This window comes from Protomyctophum parallelum (genome assembly GCF_964188405.1).
Source record: "Protomyctophum parallelum genome assembly, chromosome: 1".
NCBI lineage: Eukaryota > Metazoa > Chordata > Actinopteri > Myctophiformes > Myctophidae > Protomyctophum > Protomyctophum parallelum.
Genome location: NC_139697.1, coordinates 69,056,500 through 69,076,308, shown reverse-complemented (window position 1 = coordinate 69,076,308; position 19,809 = coordinate 69,056,500). Strand labels below are relative to the sequence as shown.

Genomic DNA, 19,809 nt, shown 5'->3' with positions numbered 1-19,809 from the left:
CAAAATGTTTAATTTCAAGGATGGCTATTGTAACGAAGACACTGGATCTGGGAGAGTTGTTCATTGGATATTTAGTGTCCATACATGGGGATATTCGACTACGTATGACAATCCCTATATTTGGTCCGGGTTGACCTAGTGCTGATATCAGATCGATGTGATAGACCCATATAGATAGACCGTATTGGTTTAGTCATTGTGGCAAAGCATAATGTCTACACACTCAGAATATTAAAGGCCCATTCGGAACCCCCTCAAATATGAATGCAATACTATGAATTTATCAAATTATAGATATCTTGTCTTACTGATAGCACATGTATGATAACAGCTAGTGGTTGAACTTGATTCCCAGAATGAACACCTTTTAATAAGTGGATTAATTTACAATTTACAATTTAGGCATTTAGCAGACGCTCTTAATCCAGAGCGACTTACATTTAAGCAAGAACAAAGCATGGGAATACATCACATAAAAAGCATTTATCATGAAACATGCGTAAGCTAAGAAAGTAACAGTGGAATATTTATATAGTGAAACTATACATACACTATACATATAAACTATACATCTTTACTACTATGCTATATATGTGTACTATGGCGTGCTATGACTACATACAATACAATTACAGTGCTGTCTACATAACATGCTATAAGTCTGTATCAAATGCTATATAATCCAACAGAAATGCTATCTAAGGGTTTAGGGTAAGTGCTAAGGGCCATGATGGAGTCTGAAAAGGTGGGTTTTCAGGCTACGGCGGAAGATTGGGAGTGATGCTGCAGTTCTGACTGCAATGGGAAGTGCATTCCACAGTTTTGGAGCCAGAAGGGAGAAGAGTTTGGGACGTGTGGAGCATTAATATGTTGTGCTACTTAAGTCTTCAAGTTATGGTCAATGCAAAATTTGTTGGGGAAAAGAAAAGCCAGTAGCAATAGTAACACCACTAGAATACATTGTTGGCTGTAAAACAACCTTCCTGTTCTTAACTGCAAACAATTGATAATTGTATGTTTTATATTCCAATAATGCCTTACAAAGTTTGTTGACTTGAACAAAGTGGAACAACCCAGTAAAATAAAACAATCGCAAAGTCTGAAAAATGTGTTTTATTATGTCTATACAGCATATCGTTATTAAGTATACATTGTTTTTACTCTTAAGTAAATTCACAAAACTTATAACATCCCTTCTCTTTAAATAAGGTGAAATGAAGTCACTAGCCACCACATGACCTATACTGTGTACTGTCTCAAAATGAAGTCTGAATTTATGCAAGTGATTTCCATGGACTATGTAGCAGTGGTTGGATAACGTGAATACATTTGACACTTTTGCTTATTTATTGAAATACTCAAATGGAAATTTATATTGGCTATATAATTGCATGAGCATTATTACGACTCTCACTGGCAGGTGTCACTCGTCAGAGGCAACAAGGCAACACACAACTCAACTCTTGCTGTGGAGGTCTGACAACATGCCATGGAAGCATGATGCTATGAGCATCGTGGCAAGGTGAAAACGGACACTGCATTTGATATGGTGCAATGAAGTAGCAAAAAAAATATTTGAGCTACTTAAAATAACGTAGCTTATAAGGCAATTTGTGACATTTATGATCAAGAACCATCTAAAATATGAAAATAAACAGTGTTTTAAAGTGTGAAATCACATACACAATTTGATTATGAATTCTCGCACACCACTCGCACTGGCATCCTTATTTGAGAAATGTAACTTATACCAGAAATGAATGCGGGGGGAAAAATTGCCAAGATTCCACTTGTTCCTGCCAACCCCGGTAGCTTATCGTTCCCATCTCATGTTCCCAGTCCTGAGATTTCAGTGGAATTGCACCAGCCCACAGGAGTCCTATGTAGATGTCCTCTAAACTCAGTGGTAATCAAACTTTCCAGCCCCCCCCCCCCACCCAAAACAATCATTTTTGAAGAATGAAGAATTACATTTTCTTTGACTCTATTCCACAGATAAATATATCGTGAAAATAGCCGATATACTCTCGTCGCGAGACCTGGGGGTCCCGACTCCCGGCCCAGTTTGAGAACCACTAACATAAAAGTCCAGAGCACCAATATACTGTGTGACCGTCATGCAAGATCACTGGGTCACATTATCGCAGTGGCCCGTGACACCTGCCAATGTCAACGCACAGTAACTCTTCTAAAATGATCAAAGTACTTTTGAAATGAACGAGAATTGGTGGGTTTTTCTTCTTGGAGTGTACATGGTAGAAACAAGTGTATTCCACCTCTGATGACCTTGAAATCGTGGGACCCGTTAAGAGTCAATATGCTCGTCAGCCAACCCTGTTCCAGAACAGCCCGGTTGTGTTCAGTCACACCCAGACACAACAAAATCACTTTCTCTTTTTAATTCTGTAAAACTAAACACTAATCAATCCAGCAAGAAAAGGCAAAAAAAAGATATATTACAAATTCTGTTAGCAATAACTTATTTCACATCATGCAATAAAAAAAAGAAGAAATGAAGGACAAGAAACAAAGATTAGATAGATTTTTTTACCCCCTCTCCCCTTTTTCTTCAAATGAGTTGGCAAGCAAGTAAAAAGTCCACACCGGCTCTTTTGTTATAATTCTTCTTATCGAGGTGGCACTTGAGTTCTGTCGTCTTATGTATTTTTCTCAACGAGGTAAAATGAAAAGATTGCATCGCTGGCATGATAGAGAGAGAGAAGACAGCGAGAGGAGATCCTCTGCACTGTCAATAGTGTGACGCCCGATTCACGCTTCGTCACGCGACAGCGGTGCACGTCGAAAATAGCCGACCTACAAGCATCGCATTCCGCCATGTCTCGTAGAGCTTGTGGGTCGGCTATTTTCACCAACGCAATATGCTGTCGTGCGGCGGAGTCACAAATTGAAGGTATATAAGTTCAGATGTCCACCCAGCTCTGCTCCACGATGGCAGACACCCTCTTCTCATACTCCCGCTTGTTTTCCTGATAAAGCTGTGCTGCCTGGCTGTTGGCAGGGCTGTTGGGGTTGGGCTCGTCCAATAGTGACTGGGGAGAAGAAAACCAAACGTTAACCACTTATGTTGCGTTCACACTAGAGCTGGGATACTCTGTCGGGTAGAGTCGGACACATTAGCATAATTGGTGGTAGGGATTCGATTCGGGTCGACCATGTTGTTGATATATAGAAAATAAAGTGTAAATATAAATAAAAACGATCTGACTAGTCTGTCTGTGTATTTCCTGGTTAGGGTGGTTAGGGTAGCGTGACAATGCGCTGCAAGCAGCAGCACTGCTTGCTTACAACGCAAGCAGCAGCTAACGTAGACCTCAGTAGGGACTGAGGTCACATATGGGGCTACAACGAACATAACTTTGGCGTAGCTGGAAGAACCATTGAAGAGGAGGATGTCGTTAAACCCATCCACATGTAAACCACGATGGTTGGATTGTCAATAGTTTGATTTATTAGCCGTTAAACAGTGAACAGTTGAGTAAATAACTCGATCCATGCCCAATGTTGCCCATGTCATGGACCACGGTAAATAGGCTACCATTAATATTAAATAGCCGCTGGCACTGATTGTTTGATTGAATAGCTACTATTAAGAGTTTGCAACTTTGCACGAACAGTCAGTGGAGTAAATGCTAATGCTGAATTGCCGATGTCAAATCAATCATCAATGTTGGTAAGACTTATGCATGAATATTAATAAACGCTATTGTTGAGAACTGTGGAAAGTGTGTGTGTGTTACTGTGTTGCTGTGCACATGTTATACTATTTATTAATCAACGTAGTAGTAGGCTATATATAAAATCGGGCTGGAAAATGTCGGCCCGGTCCCAGCTCTAGTTCACACAGGCAGATTAAATGATGCAGTCTACAGTCATTGTCAATGGAAGCCAGCGACGTGAAGCTACGACGCAGCTATGACGCGTGAAGCTGCCGCAAATTATGCTGTGATGCGTTTTTGTGATCGTTTCATCTGCCCGTCTGAACGCACCATTAACCCTATATGGTTGGGCGGAGTCCCTCAAGGCTCTATGGTTGGGTGGAGTCCCGCAGGGCTCTATACTAGTGTATTTTCTGTTTTCCGTTATTGTGGGGAAAGCTACTAGCTCGCAGCGCAGGCATCGTGAGCTACTAACTACACTGAGTATTGAGGGTTTAAGTGGTTAAATAGCTGAAAATACACATTTAACATTAATCCAACAAAATAGAAAAGATCATGTGTCAATTAGTTTGTTTAACAAACATTAATTGAACACTGATTGCGCTGTAAAACAATTATTTGAAGTTATCCATGAAAAACAAGTCTTGGAAGTTATCCATGAAATCTATGAAAAGGTTCCAACTGCAACACAATTTTATACAATATGTAGTGGGAGTCCCTGCTTTATATCTCTCTCAGCCGAGCTACAAGCGCACATGTCTGTGAGCTCACAGATCAGCCATTTACACCCAATGATCACCACAGAATAGGGGTCAAACATAAGGCGCACACACAGACACAGAGAATAGTCTTAACCCATTTTGGGCGGGAACCCCTTTTGGTGTTAGCATCAGGTCATGCTTTAGCTATTGAAAAATAGCAGATCTACAAGCTCATAGCGCGCCACTGAGTGGTGCGCGACGAGCTTGTAGGTCTGCTATTTTTGAAAGATCGATGAACGATATATAGAAACATAGCTTTTTCAGAAAACTGTCAGGATGCAGAAGACATTTTTAGAATCTGATCTCAGGTCAGAATAGTGTTGAGGCCTAACCAACCTGGATGGAGGTGAGTATGGATGAGACATCATACGTCGGGCTCCAGCGATTCTGAAGGATGTCTAAACATATACTGCCATCTGCATAAACTATAAAAAGAACATGCAGAAAAGTTAACGAGGAAAACAGCATATCGAAAAAAATGAAATAGTCAACAAAATACTAAGACCATCTCTAGGTTAAAGGTTAAGCTGAATACCATCTTTTTTACTTGTACCATTATGACTAATATTGCAATTGCAAGTCAATTTGTGATTTAATATTTCTTTAAGTCAAGCTTCAATTCCGTTTACTGTACTACCATACTGAAATGTATGGAATCCGATGGCTTCTTGGATTGTCAAGAAACCTGTACAAGCTCTTCTCCCTGGCTCTGTACAGCAATGTATAGTATACAGTATATGCCATATAATAAGTGGGTGTGAGATTAATATTGTGCTGTATTGGATTCATGGACCAAATATTACAAAAACACTAAAATACCTAGTTTAGAAGAAAATGTTGCTAAAAAAATGCATGTATGCAATTAATTTCAGCCTTTGAATGTTGGAAATCCCAGTTAGTCATATATGTGATTTTGACATGACCAAAGCATTTCCGGGGGTCCCCAGCCACACGTGTTTTTTAAACGTGATAGATAAAACTTCAATACAGGCCTTGTGGTTAGAGTGGTTGGGAGTTCAATCCCTGACTGAGTCATACCAATGTTGCACAATGCTCAATGACACTCAGCATCAAGAGTTGGATTGGGGGTAAATCCCTGCGAGGCTGCGACGTCACATACTTAGCAACATGTCTAGGGAGAGTACTTGCGCGTCAAGCTGCCTCACGCTAAGGAAACAGGAGATAGGCTCCTGACCTGTATGGCTCTGGAAGTTACGCAAACCATTAATTCCCAAGGCTACTTACTTAAGTGCTATTCAAAATTAGGCCATCTACAAGCTTCCAATGAGTTCTGCCATTAAAAAATATATACATCACATTATGCCCAAAATAGTAATACCAGGTTGAAAGTGGAAAAAGCTTCGTACACAACTACACACACACACAACAATCTCCCAAAAAACGGTACACGGGTCACGCTTTAAAACTTAAGAGCGAGGTGAGGTGGGACGTGGGGTGGAAGTACGTGAGGGATGGACTGGGCTTACCATTCGGGTGGAACATTCTGGAGACAAACCGAACTGTGGGAGGCTTGTTGGGGTACTCTTCTGAAAACTCTATCACAAGCTTAAATGTTCCTGAAGAGGATCCAATGGGGATAGAGAGAGGGGATGAGGAACAGAGAGGTAGTGGGGTTTAGAGACAGGAAGAAATAAACAAAAATATATTATAAATATATATATATATATATATATATATCAAAAAAGAGAAAAACCTTCCACGGAAGGGACTGCACACTCCAGGGAACAGAGACGGACAACTTACTGCATCAAACTTATTTATTAGCACTAAATAAGTTTGATGCAGTAAGTTGTCCGTCTCTGTTCCCTGGAGTGTGCAGTTCCTTCCTTGGAAGGTTTTTCTCTTTTTTGATGTCTATGCCTGCTAACTAGACTTGCACCTCCTACGGGTCTTTTTGGATGTGCAGGAGTCCCTTTTTGTCTCATACATATATATATATATATATATATATATATATATATGTTTCTTTCCATATAAATACCACTTGCTCTGCTTATAGAAGAGCTAATCATTTCAAGGAGTCTGAAATGTGAGCCCTGCAGGCCAAATGAGACCAGAGAGTAGAATATCTGACAGGGCAAAAAAAACCCCACATGAAACCCCGATTCAGCATTCCTGACGCCAGAAGAACAGAAGGAAACACAGGGGCAGCAGTAGCAGGGTGTACAGTATGTTTGTCTGCATGTGTGCGCACGCAGGTATACGGCACAGATTGGGAGAGAGACTGTATGTTATTGTCTATTCCAAGTATAATATATACCAGTGATGTAATACTGTATATACTGACCTTTTTCTAACCTTAAAGGACCTTTTTTCCTTTCTTACTATAAAATCATCCATGTTATTTTACCTCTGTTAAGGGTCCATTTGGACCGATAGTGGCCCCCGGACCCGATGTAGAACCAGCGATACAGTATATACCGATCACACTTATATTGTCTCTGTCGAGTGGAAACCTCATAATATGAGGTTTCCACTCGACAGAGACAATCCTGAAAAGCAACAGTTTGACATATGTCCAAAACTGTTGCTTTTCAGGATTACTACGTTAGACAAGACAGCCTACAAAAGATGGTCTCTCTCATCCTCGATCACAAAGATAAGCCTGATGAAGGTCAAATAGACTGAAACGTTGCCGTTCCCTTAATAAACTATTCAACTGCATTTGAAGACAGTGTGCGGGAGTCATTTCTTTTTCACTTTTCAGGATTCAAATTAAAAAAATGGCAAAAGTAGCAGATCTATAAGCTAAAAAAAAGAAGAAAGTTGCTTCGCGCCACATTTTTGAGCTTGTGAATCTGCTACTTTTGTGAGATGCCGTAGTATGAAATGGCATTAACAAAAAAAAAAAAAAGTTAAAATATGGAGATAAGAGGTTTCTCTCGACAGTAACGATATATGATGACAATGACAATGAATGCTTCTGGTGCTACTTCGGCCTCATTTTCACGTAGCTCAATAGAGACTGATTCAATAACACGACCCCACCCTGTGTGAATGAATGTGTGCTTTATGAATTATGATAAACTGCACCACTTACCATCTTCAAATGGTGTCGCCACAGGTCTACAAAGGTAGAGAGGGGGGGGGTGGGAGAAACAAAGTTAGGGAGAGAATTACCGGTAGCTCTAAAAATGGCAGTACGGCGGGCCCCTGTGGCTATTAAATTAAAAGTGTTTCCTACTGGAAAACAAAACATACATGACCCAATAACAAGTCTGTAATAAACTCTGTGCAGGATGTGAAAAGGCCAATTTCAAAACGGAAGGGTCAGGAGGCTTGACGTTCTTTGGCTCTCGCATCGCTTCTTTCCCCCAGAATGACAATTAGCCCATTCTGGGCGGGAACCCCATTTGGTGTTATAGCATTTAGCTATTGAAAAATAGCAGATCTACAAGCTCATAGCGCGCCACCGAGTGGCGCACTACGAGTTTGTAGGTCTGCTATTTTAGCTTTTTCAGAAAACTGTCGGGATGTAGAAGACATTTTTTGAATCTGATCTCAGGTCAGAATGGGTTAGTGCAGGAACTGGACTACATGTCGACGAGCTAGTCCTTCACAGTCCAACAAGCACCGCCATTTATGAACGAACTCCTCTGTTATCTATTGTACATTTAACCCATTTAGACCCGAGGACCAGGGACCCCATACAAGATTTGTGTTTCAAAAACATTTATAATACCCGGTTAAAAGTTACGCTGATTTTTCTCAAGGACCCCTTTTTGAGAACCAATGTTCTCCAAATACTAAAATACAAATGACTCACTGAACGCCACATATCAGGGATCACAGAGGGGGGGGGGGTTATTTTTCCACACGGAACCACCACATAAACACTAGCATCCTGATTCTGGGCATGTCATAAAAGGGGGAACATCAGACAAAAATAGGCAAACCATTTGGCAAAAATACCATCTATCACCTAGGGCAGATACAAAATAAATACATAAATAAAACACAATGCTGCCACAAAACAAAAAAAGAACACTGCAGCGTTGGCAGAAAACTTAAAGCAAAAATGGATGCCTCCCCCCCCCCCCCCAAAGTTTGTTCCTCCTAAAATAATAGGGAACTTTTAAGGACAAAATCACATCTCTGCATTCTGATTGCGCCGGAACTGCTAGAGACAGAAAGAGAGAGAGACGCAGAGGGGCGTCGTAGGATTTATAGAATGACTCACCCAAAAATAACAGCGTTCCAAAGCATGATGTTGTTTTCTGACGGTGCTCCGCTCACGCCCGTAGGGGGGTCTTCTTGAAGTCTGCATAGTAAGACAGAAAACAGGGTTTTGTTTAGAGTTACGGTCATAACGTTCGGTCAGCCATTTCACCAACTTGGAAAAGGCTAACACAAACCATATGTGAATATACTGTGTGTGTGTGTGTGTGTGTGTGTGTGTGTGTGTGTGTAGTAATGAATGAACATCCTAGAAACACTGAAACGAAGGATATATCTCCATCTTTCAGATACTTTCCTAGCATTTGACATGGATCTCTCTTCCTTCTGCAATGTCCCCCAGCTTGCTTTAGGTAGAGGCCGACTAAAGCCTAAAGCTAGTTGCACACTGGTGGTGTTGCATGCTATAAATTAGCAGATATACAAGCTCGCAGCGCGTCACAAACGCGACACGCCATGTGCTTGTAGATCTGCTATTTACCGAGCAAGTCACCGGCGTGCAACCAAGTATACATCAAGCTTAACTGTTTTTTTTGTCACACTCACACAAGCACACCATATACTGTAACTATACAGTGTGTGTTGATATATGAGTCTACCTTTGACTACAAACAAACGCATGCATTGTGCACTGCACTGCAACACACAGCACAGTCAGCAGCACAGCACAGTCTAACAGACAGTGCTGGTGATGCTCGGAAACCGTTCCAAGCCAGTAGGGAAATGCATGCAGCTTGTGAACGGGACCACTGCAACACAACACAACCTGCCTTAAAAAAAAAAAAAAAAGGAAGAACGTGTTCGTGATAAGAATACAAAACACCGCCCAACCTAGCAGCAAACCAACAGCCAGTGGCCTTAAAGAGAGTTCCTTTAAAAATAGCCCCTCGGGGTCATTAAAACGACAAGACTTGGTGGTTGAAAATGGGTTAGAAAGCCTGCTTCTGAGCACAGTTAGAAGTAGAATATTTGAATGTGCCTGGATGCAGAAAATTGTGTTGTTGTTGTTGGATGCTTTTCCCGGCTCTGCCTGACACTGTAGTGAGGTTTAAAACCACATGCAGCATCACGAATCTCCAAAGAGGCCTCACAATCCAACTCTTATGTGAAAGCGGACTTCGTCTGAGCTTAAGGCTATGAAACAAGATGGGCTGATGTGTGTGTGCGCACGCGTGTGTGTTCGATCCCATTAATGTCAGTGTCCTTGAGTAAGACACTTAACTCCTAACTGCGCCAGTTGGTTGGTGCCTTACATGGATTCTTCCGCAGTCGTTGTACACACACACAAACGTGTATTTGAATGGGTGAACGTGAAACACAAAGCGCTTAGGAGAAAGGTTATATAAATGCGGCAGAGAGTCCATTTACCATTTAGATCCATCCGTTAAGTCCCTTCGCTTCAGACCCAGTCCCACTGCAATTAACCTCGTTTAGAATTAATCTGATACAGCCTAGCGCTCTGTAGGTGGAGGGATATCAAACTCACGGCCCACTAGAAACACAGGATGGGCACGTTTTACCAATTCATGCATTATTAATCCCTTGGAGATTATACTAGTCTATAATGAGCAGATTATTATGACTACTACAAGTCAGTCCTGGGTGAATTTACAGCACAGCTCAAGATCCCACACTAATGGCTCTGAAAACTAAGACAACGTAACGATTAACAGTCAGGTGGTCAAGAGCCAGGTGATGTTTATGGAGTTGCCGACTTTAACCACTTCAACCCCAACATTCCTTGTTGTTGTGTGGAAGACAAAAATAGCAGATCAACAAGCTCTATTTTCAGCAAAGATATTAAATTTAGAGCGAAAACTGAAAAGACACTAGTATAGTCATAGTGTCTTGGGACTCCGGTAAACCGGTTTAAGTGGTTAAATTAAACCCCATTATAATTCGGTTGACCAGGGTCCCCCAGGAAACTATCCTAGGCGCACTTGGTTTATCCCCTCTACACCAAATCCGCCGAATTCCAAGAAAGGGAATGCTAGGGTTCAAGTGGTTAAGAAGTCCTTATTCATAGGGAATGCTGTGCTGACTAAAACATAAAAATTGCTCTTTTGCTGAATTCAATCACAATGTGCCAAGCAAGTACAAACACGTACACTACTCAGGCCACCTTTACACGGAATAGTCTCTAGAGCAAACGGCAAAATAAAATATCAGATGTGCCGTCCATTTAGACAGCAGTTGAAAACGTAAGAAAGTGAAAACCCCCTTCAGGAATGGAAATCTTTGAAAACGCTCCGCCTGGCTTCTCCATGTAAACAAGCAAAATGATAAATCCGCAAAACGTACTGTGACATCATGGCTCACGTCGCTTATGTTTATTACATTGGTGCAGAGCCTTAGGGCCGATTTCATACTCCTATTTTGCCACTGTAGTGCCGAAATGAACGCGGCCCGCCCCGAACCTCAAATGACGCTACATTGTAGGCTCTACAGAGCCGAACCGACTTTTATTCGGCTCTAAAATAGGAGTATGAATCGCGCCTTAGGCGATTTGGTTTTGTGCATGCGTGCCTTGGCAGTGTGTCACCACCCCCCTTTTTGAAACTAGCTCCTCGCCACTCGCCCCAACAGACTTATAGATATGGATATATGAATAATAGAGACGGCACTGGATGGGAGAGGAATCCCGGTGCCATCTTTATTATTTATATATCTATGCTCAAACAGAGTGGAAGTGCGCAGGGCGAGTGGCGAGGAGCAAGTTTCAAAAAGAGCCCACCACCTAGCCACCCCTGGCATGCACATTACAGCTAATTCTGATATGATGCGCCTCCGTCTAAACGCAGAATAAAAAGTGAACTCAACAGGACTTTTCCGTTTTCTCTACAGACTGTTGCGGTAAGGTGCCGGTGGCCTCAGTAAGTGTAAGAAAACAAGACAACTAGAAAGGCTTTCATCATAATTTTTCGTCGAGATCGTGGTTTTCACAATATTACGCCAGACTTCCTGGTCCTTCATTGCCATCCCCTGCTTACTGATGCCTGTGTCCCTAGCGATGACATCAGTGAACGACAGTTTTCTACCTCTGGTCTGCTTTGAGGCAGGACTCCAGAGAAGAAGGGAAGATATAACCTCATTGTCAGCTCTGTAGCAGTGGCCGGCAAACTGTGTTCTTGTGGATCGGACTAGTGAAGAAACACAGGGAAGGTTGCCGTATATTAGATTAGTCGATGGGTGGCTCTTCCAAGACAGATTTTGCGCTCTCATTAGAAGGCGGGTGTGCGGAAGTGCCATCCAACCATTTCTCTAGTTTCTTTCAAAGTGTCCATGTCTCGGAGCCATAGAGTACAATCGGCTCAACGGTCGTCCTAAATATTATTACTTTTAACATCTTACTAAGCTGGGATGACCAGATCTTATGCATGTCATTGCAGGCTGACCAGGCCATACCCTTCCTAGATGTGGGTGTCAATCATAGACTGTAAAAAATATGGACAAAGCGTTCGCCGGGTCTAACATGGACGTAAAATGAAGCCTGTTATTCCTGCACTGTAAGTCGCCATCTTTCTAGATCCGTTTGGTACCAGCTGGCCATTGGCTGGCTCCGTTTTGGACCAGCTGGCCATTGGCTGCCCAGACAACGAGGCGGGACTTCCCCCCTTCTTCTCCGTTGGTTTTTATTTTGACTCGAGTGGGAGGGGAATCCCGATCATAGACTGTAACGGTAGCCACGCCCCTCAGAACATACGCGATGTTTTTTTTTCTTTATGGTCATTTTTTTAATTAATGGGACCATAATTTTCCAAAAAGAATATTATGACATTAGAAATGAGACTTTAAACTAGTGACTGGAAGAAGAAAGTATTCATGACCATGTTTATTAAGGTAATACAGTCTAGGTGAAGTTGGGCCAAAATACATGGGCCTCTATGGAGCTATGGGGCTTTTTGGGTCCAGTCCAGCGCCACAACAGGCCATTATATGAACTACCGATTTCAAATGAGGCTTCACGAAATATCTGGCTGACTGCCCCCCTGGTGTCAATGTAACTAGTCTAGTTAGACAGACAGTAGTCAACAGTATTGTCTAGTTACTAGACAATATTATAGTTGAGTTGACAACTGTCCGAGTGTCTGCGCTATGCTAAGTTGTACATTGGCAATGGCATACCTAAATCTAACTTCATCAGCTGCAGCTGCGTTGCTTCATAGTTGTCTCCACCAGGCCGAAGGCATGTGGGGAGAGTATGTTTTGCACTCCGTCCGTCCGCGTGTCCGTCCGTCCGTTTGTGTGTCCGTGTGTCCGTGAACAGCTAATCTCGGCCACCGTTAACCCGGTCGATGCCATATTTTGCACACACACTCCCTGGATGCCAACCATGAACCTCTGCCCCAAACTTTCCAGAACGGCATGTTATAGCGCCACCAGGAGGCCGCTTTGTGCAAAACAAGTTTTTCGATGCCATATTTTGCACACACACTCCCTGGATGCCAACCATGAACCTCTGCCCCAAACTTTCCAGAACGGCCTGTTATAGCGCCACCAGGAGGCCGCTTTGTGCAAAACAAGTTTTTGCACAGTACACCTACAGATTTTGTCCAAACATCACGCAAATTGGTACACAGTCTCTCTAGAGCCATTCAACGAAACGGGTCTTTCAGATTTATCAGACTCCATCCTGATTGGTTAAGATTGGCTTCCAAAGTTCACAGGAGTGCTCAGTTTCAAACAAAATGCTGCAAATCATGAACACATCGCGTGATTTCCGTGAAATTGTGCACCCACATTCCCACTAGGCCGAGGACAAAATGCCACATGAACAATTTCAACTCAGCCTCAAGGTGGCGCTATAACTGGCCAAAAAGTGTTTTTACCTCTAACTGCACGGATCTGTGGATAACATGGTGGAGACCTGTGCCCGGAAGGGCACTTTTTCTAGTTTTTAACTGGAACTATTATAAAATGACAGTTGACACTAAAGGTCTCAGAGGAGAAGTACAGGTCATGTTCTACTTGCCCAAAAGGTCATGCCCACTGTGATAGGGAAAGAAACGGTCATACCTGAATGTTTATGTCAAATAAACCTACATCGCTATGAATATGACTATGGGTTCAGACTTGTTATTTTATCATTTTAAGTGCATCAACATTGAAAACAGCACATTATGAATAATGTCCCTTATTTTACATTCCATAGACCAGAAGACGGAGCGCTCTGGCCACGTTCAGGGTTTGGACAGATATCTTGTGCTGTTTTTATAGACGGTTGTGGCCACTCTAAAACAAGCACTTTGCCAGGTCGGGCAACCTGAAAACAGACTCCACCTGCCCGACATTTTTATTTACCTGCCAGGGGCAGGTGGGCTAACCCGACTCCGCCAGCAGTGAGTTCCTCCTCCTGCTCCCATGTTGACGATTTACTCCGATCAAATGCCGATCGAAGCGATATGCGGCCGCTAGAGGCGGGATTAACCCAGAGATTGGTGACGTATTGAAGCGCTGCCACAGGGCAAATGTAAACCCTTAGTGTCAACGACTGCTAGAGGTGCCATGCCCCTTTTAAGTGGCTAGCTAGTGTAAATATTGTGCAGGGCACACAAGGTATATATGTATAGTTGTATACTATACAATGACAGTTAAAAGACAAACAAGTATTGGCCTGGGCTATTTTAACTGGAGTGATAATAAAAAAAGAACAACAAGGCTTCGCTACAAGGAAAGGAAAGCCCCATTGTTTCCTCCTTCACAGATACACTGACTGGACCACCTGGAAACTGGTAGTTTAGTATTACACAATGTCACCTTATCTGCTAGGCACAAGGGACACGCTGAGTGGCATAGTTAAGCATCCTCCTCAGTCTCCGTTGACAAGTGTGTATTGTCTCTGTCTGTCTTTCTTTCTCTCTCTCTCGAACAACACACAGTGGGGCGGCAGTGGCTCAGGAGGTAGAGAAGTCCTTGAGCAAGACACTGAACCCCTAACTGTTCCCAATGTGGAGATTGGTTCCTTCCTTGCATGGTGTGTGTGTGTGTGTGTGTGTGTGTGTTCGTGTCACCTTAAAGACTACTTAGTACTTAAAGGTATATTCAGTGATTTCACTCAAAAAACCTTAGGTTTCGTTTTTGGCTGTGGGACCCAGCCTTTCGTCCAATCAGGATAGAGAGTCAAAAACGAAACCTAAGGTTTTTTGACCCCCAGGGGTTAACTGGGGACAGGGAGGAACTCCTTATATGGTCAGCACACTCTATAGTAGGGAGGATTATCACAACAAAACAAAAAAATAAGTGATATTTGAATTAAGTGAAATCACTGAATATACCTTTAATATCATTGTTGTGTATTCTTTTGTTGAGTGACTTCAGTACAATTGATTTATTGGACTTGATTTACTGTCAAGAGTCTACTGATGATACCTTCTTAGTTTACCTATGATCCTAGATTACTATTTTACACTGCACATTTAGACACTTACAAAACCTACAAAACCTGTACATACAAAACAGAGCAATATGTTAAGCTTCGTAAATTGTAGAAACACTGTACATGATGCAAATGATGACATGATGTAATGTTGCACATTTGCTTTGGCAATGCATGTATGTTTTCTCGTGCGAATTAAGCCCTTAAACCTTAAGCCACAAAATTCTTGTGTGTGTGTGTGTGTGTGTGTGTGTGTGTGTGATGCACATTGGATACAGGTGCTATATAAATGAACTATTTACTGTCCCTTTGGACTTGGAGCAAGACAGCAGCCAGCAGCTATTATTGCACAGTCAACCTAATCTTGGAGATTACTCCAAATAATAATAAATAATAATAATAATAATAATAATAGAATAAACCATTTATACCATAACAGCAACAGCGGCCTGAATATCAGTGAAGTGTGAACCATGGCTAACAGCAACACCCCCATTTTACATACATTAAGAATGTCACCAGACAGGTAGAGCCAGGGCTTCATAAAGTCATAGAGTCTCTCTCTCTCTATCCTATGTTTGTGCATCGGCTGTGTTTACTGTCTATGTGTCCCCCATACGTTTCAAATGCAAACACTAAGAGCCTTTTACGATCGTTCCTCCATCAAGGCGCCCGATGAGTCGATGAGTGTCGTCACTGTCGTGACATTTCAAAGAAAGACAATTCAAAGTTTGAATACGGTATACAAGTCTACCAGGAAAGATGCGAAAAGATCCGACTATTCCCAGGAACATAAGAACACTGCCTAATGTACTTCAACTGACATCCTAGAAACAAAACAGCACGCCATTAATTATCTGAACACATACACGCTTCATGTCTTCAGCCATAAAGCAAAATATCAGAACATCTGCATGGAAACGTAAACAGCATGTGCATCTATCTCTGTGTTTGACGCTCCAGCACTTAGTCGGTTCCCCTGCACCAGAAAGGCTAAAGCTAACATGCTAACGACAGCAGCCCACCGAGAGCCAAACAACAAGACAGGAAGATGCCAAAATAAATAAAAAACGTTGCCATACATACCGTTTAAAATCTCGCATAAGTCGTCTTCTAGCCGGGGTCGACATTATTCAAAATGTTTAAAAAATAAGGTGTGGAAGCACTTGATGATAAAATCGGTTATAAATCCTAAACTAAATGGTTATTGGTTCCCACTGGCACTGCTGCTCTTCTTCTTCTTCCAAAACAACTGGCTGGTAGGTAGTTACTGGTGGCGTCACGAGCCTTCACTGTAACCCCTCCCCCTCCCCCCCCCAGCTCCTGTAGGATTTTGGTGCTTTTTTCTTTCATTGATTTTTTTCTTCTATTTACTTTCTTTTTGTCCTATACACAGGTTTAATATCTGTCTTTTAGTTCAATGTGTTTTGTAAACGCCATTGACAATGATGGGAAAATTTACGTCATAATGTACCTGAGTCATTATGTCATATTGTCTCTTTATTGTTAATGGCGTTTAATGTTTGTGTTTGCACCGTTTGTTTTCACCATCACCATTACATCACCTAATCAACATGAGTGACTTTAATATATTAGCCCCCCTCACTTCACACGGGTGTGATTTTTTTCTTAATCTAGGTTCTAAATAGAATCCAAATTGTTTCTGGTGTAATGTTAACAGTACGCATATGCCAGCCAAATTAATGAATGTCCAATTTTCATAATATTATATAGTTTTATAGGTTTTAAAATACTCTGCGTTGAATAAGTCAGATATTTGTCTGACTTTCGCCATGAGTGACAACACAGATTGACCTCTATGCCTACTGTATATCAGTCATCATTCTATTCCTGCTCTTTTTGAGTCTGTGGAAGTGTCGAGGCAAGTGGAGTGCTGGTAAGCTCGGCCCTAGCAACCAGACAGACACCACATCGACCCTATTCTGATTCTGGTAGTTTAATTTAATGCATCCTCGTAAAGAAGATGAACTAAGCCAATATTCAAGGTGAAGCTATACCGGCTACTGGTAAGACTGGCCAGGTGCTGCCCCACCACCACTCCCCATTGGTATGTAGGCCTACATACCAAACCTTTTCCTGTTTTAAAAGGAAAAGGTTTGGTATCACCTAGTCACGTGGTCTCGTGAATCAGTACCTCACCTCAACAGCTTCTCAAAAGCTCCCAGATCTGCTTCAATGAGTACATTATCAGCTCTCAGGAGAGATTGCATTGAGGTCAAGAGCTAATCCTCTGAATCTACAATTCTACATAGCTTGAGTGAGTTGCACTGTGTGTAGAAGACAATACATTCAAAGGGTTACACAACACCATTGAAGAGTGTGATTTCATCAGGGCTTGTATCAGATGGAGCAAAGAATGATATTCTTTAATCACCTCCCTTGCTCTTCTCTCTGCAAATACTATGGTGGAGACTGTGTAAAGATTACAATGGAGGACATTCCAGATGACAATGATGATTATTTCTGAAATTATTTGATGATATAAATAAACTGAGGATACTAATAAAATACTTAAAAATGACACTTTCTGAATTAGACTATTAGTGGCATAGGCTACATAGTTATGGTGTGTCTACAAGGGATCCGATGGTGAGGACTGAGGAGGGACTGTTGCTTGTTCAATGAAATTGGTAAAAGACACTTCCAGGAGCTTTGATTGTACAATATAGGCCTAGAAAGCAGGTCTCTGCAAAATAGGTCTCCGCCAGGCTGGGTACGTTGCCTCCCCAGGGCCCACAATATTTGGAAAGCATGCCTCCGACATTGCAGATGCCGATCAGAAAGGGGTAAAGCCTGGTGACACGTGAAAAGTTAGCTGTGATGTGTGTTATAGACAGAGTAATGTAGTAAGAGAGTGGTGACACCCATTAGATAGATAGATCTTTATTTGTCATTGCAATGTCTACAACGAAATTAAAAGTGCCAACCAATCAGTGCATCATATCACAAAACAACATAAAGCTAAAACAAAACACACATGACTTCCTGTTATTGCACAACCCCTGTAGCACTATAGGCATATATAGTAACAATGGAATGCGAATGTGCTCATTCTATCTCAATGGGATAGTTCCAATGTTTGGAACTATAGCCCATAGGCACCCGCTTTGCGGCGAGATCAAAGCGTGTCGCCACTCTCTTACTAGATTACTCTGGCTGTAGAGTGCTCTGAAGCCCTCTGGTGGTGCTGAATGGCACAGAGCGCCCACAGCACAGGAGGCGATGGGGAGAGTGCCATATCAGCACTCAGCTCAGCAGGCCTACTTTTGGTGAGACTGCAGAGAAACACGTCATGGATATTTTGCATTTCAGGATTGTGTTCTGTAACATCTTTCTGCTCTTGCGTTTCATCTCAGAGGCATGAGGGACCTATAAAAGTTAGAAAACAGCCTCTAGTTTGCTAAACCCATTAAGACCTGAGGTCAATGTGACTGTCTGATGTATTCTAAATCATCTAAATAGTTTTCAGATGGACTGGCCACTTGACAGGGATATGCCGAGAGAGAGAGAGAGAGAGAGAGAGAGAGAGAGATGTGAGGGCGTTGGATGTGCAGGGCTATAGGGAAAACGCATTGGCTTTTTTCGAGTGGAACCTGGCCTAAAGCGAGGACAGGACAGGCGGCCGGTTGGACCACGCCATCACACTCATGTATCATGACTCAGCCATAAGCATATAGGAGTTCCCAACGCAGCTACACCCAAATATGGAGTGGGTTGTCTAACATTGATGCGTCATCATGGCATCAATCACAAACAAATCACTCAGCTCCATATGGGCACAAAAAGGCTAGTCCATATAGCCTACGGCCATATGACATCAGGGATCTAGAATTATGGCCATAAAAGGGGCAAGAACTGACAAATGCAGAGATCTACATATCTGGGCATAATTATGCCCGGCGTGGCATGACATTAGAGTTTTTGGGGGGTTTTTTTATCCCACGATTTCGTAACCCATTGTTTCACCCAGTGTCAATTATCTAACGTTATCGTGGGCGCTACACTTTCTCTGCCAACGGGGGGGGGGGGGGGGGGGGACAGCGGACTGACCTCATGCTTCCTTCGCATGAGGAATCCAAGCTGCTTCTTTTCACCTGACAGGGGGGGAGTTTCCCCGGCCGGACGTAGCGCGTGGAAGGAACACGTTATTCTGACCAGTTCCAGTTTAGAGACCAGGATTACTGCATGTTTTTTTCTACCCTCTAGACCCCACTTGAAGAACCACTGAGCTACTATGTATGTATGTATCTGCTGCTGTATCAAAACCGGCGGTCTCCCATGAGGAAAGCTAACATCTTAACCACTTGTGTAGGGGAATTCCCCTTTGACTAGCCATTGATCCACGTACTGAACCACCAATCAGTCACCCCAAATATGGAGCCGTGTGGAACTCCATATTTGGACATGAGTGCATGTTCAGTTTACAATCTTATTGTAAGATCGTCTGGATGATTGGACGAAGCTAAGGTAATTGAGATTTGTAAAGGTTTTCCTTAAAAGAAAAAGAGAAAAAAAAATCACAGGTGGTTCACACAGGAAATGTCACCCATGCTCTGCAGCGGATTTGCCTGGATTTTCGTTTCATCCGTTTTCCTTGCCGAGTCCAACACAGTGGACCACTTTATGGAATCGGTCAGAATTTTCCCAAGTTGGCCATTTTCTTTCTCGGGTTCCTTTGTGAAGCTAGTAACATTGTTGGGTGATGTTTATCAGTAATAAGCCATTTATTTCCTTCAGCATGTCCTCCAGGCTCCAGGGCAATACACGCTGCTGCCTG

The 19,809-nt window shown here is 42.4% G+C and overlaps 1 protein-coding gene across 2 annotated transcripts; it reads right to left on the bottom strand.

Annotated features, from left to right (window-relative positions):
- Nucleotides 1–1,097: 1,097 nt before the first annotated feature.
- ube2b (ubiquitin-conjugating enzyme E2B (RAD6 homolog)) lies at nucleotides 1,098–16,254 on the bottom strand. 2 transcript variants are annotated; one of them, XM_083766897.1, is made up of 7 exons: nucleotides 16,098–16,254; nucleotides 8,640–8,720; nucleotides 7,500–7,525; nucleotides 5,926–6,015; nucleotides 4,775–4,863; nucleotides 2,875–3,050; nucleotides 1,098–2,814 (listed from the first exon to the last, which is right to left on the bottom strand). In XM_083766897.1, the coding sequence occupies exons 1-6, from the start codon at nucleotides 16,139–16,141 to the stop codon at nucleotides 2,922–2,924; spliced, it is 459 nt and encodes a 152-aa protein (XP_083623023.1). In that variant the 5' UTR covers nucleotides 16,142–16,254; the 3' UTR covers nucleotides 1,098–2,814; nucleotides 2,875–2,921. The 2 variants fall into 2 exon arrangements, with proteins under 2 accessions (XP_083623023.1, XP_083623022.1); XM_083766896.1 differs by having other exon boundaries at nucleotides 1,098–3,050.
- Nucleotides 16,255–19,809: the final 3,555 nt, after the last annotated feature.

Coding starts and splice junctions, on each gene's coding strand:
- ube2b (XM_083766896.1), bottom strand. CDS start 16,141: ATGTCGACCCCGGCTAGAAGACGACTTATGCGAGATTTTAAACG. Junction 8,721..16,097: donor CTTATGCGAGATTTTAAACG/GTATGTATGGCA, acceptor CTTACTATGCAG/ACTTCAAGAAGACCCCCCTA. Junction 7,526..8,639: donor TGGAACGCTGTTATTTTTGG/GTGAGTCATTCT, acceptor CTACCTTTGTAG/ACCTGTGGCGACACCATTTG.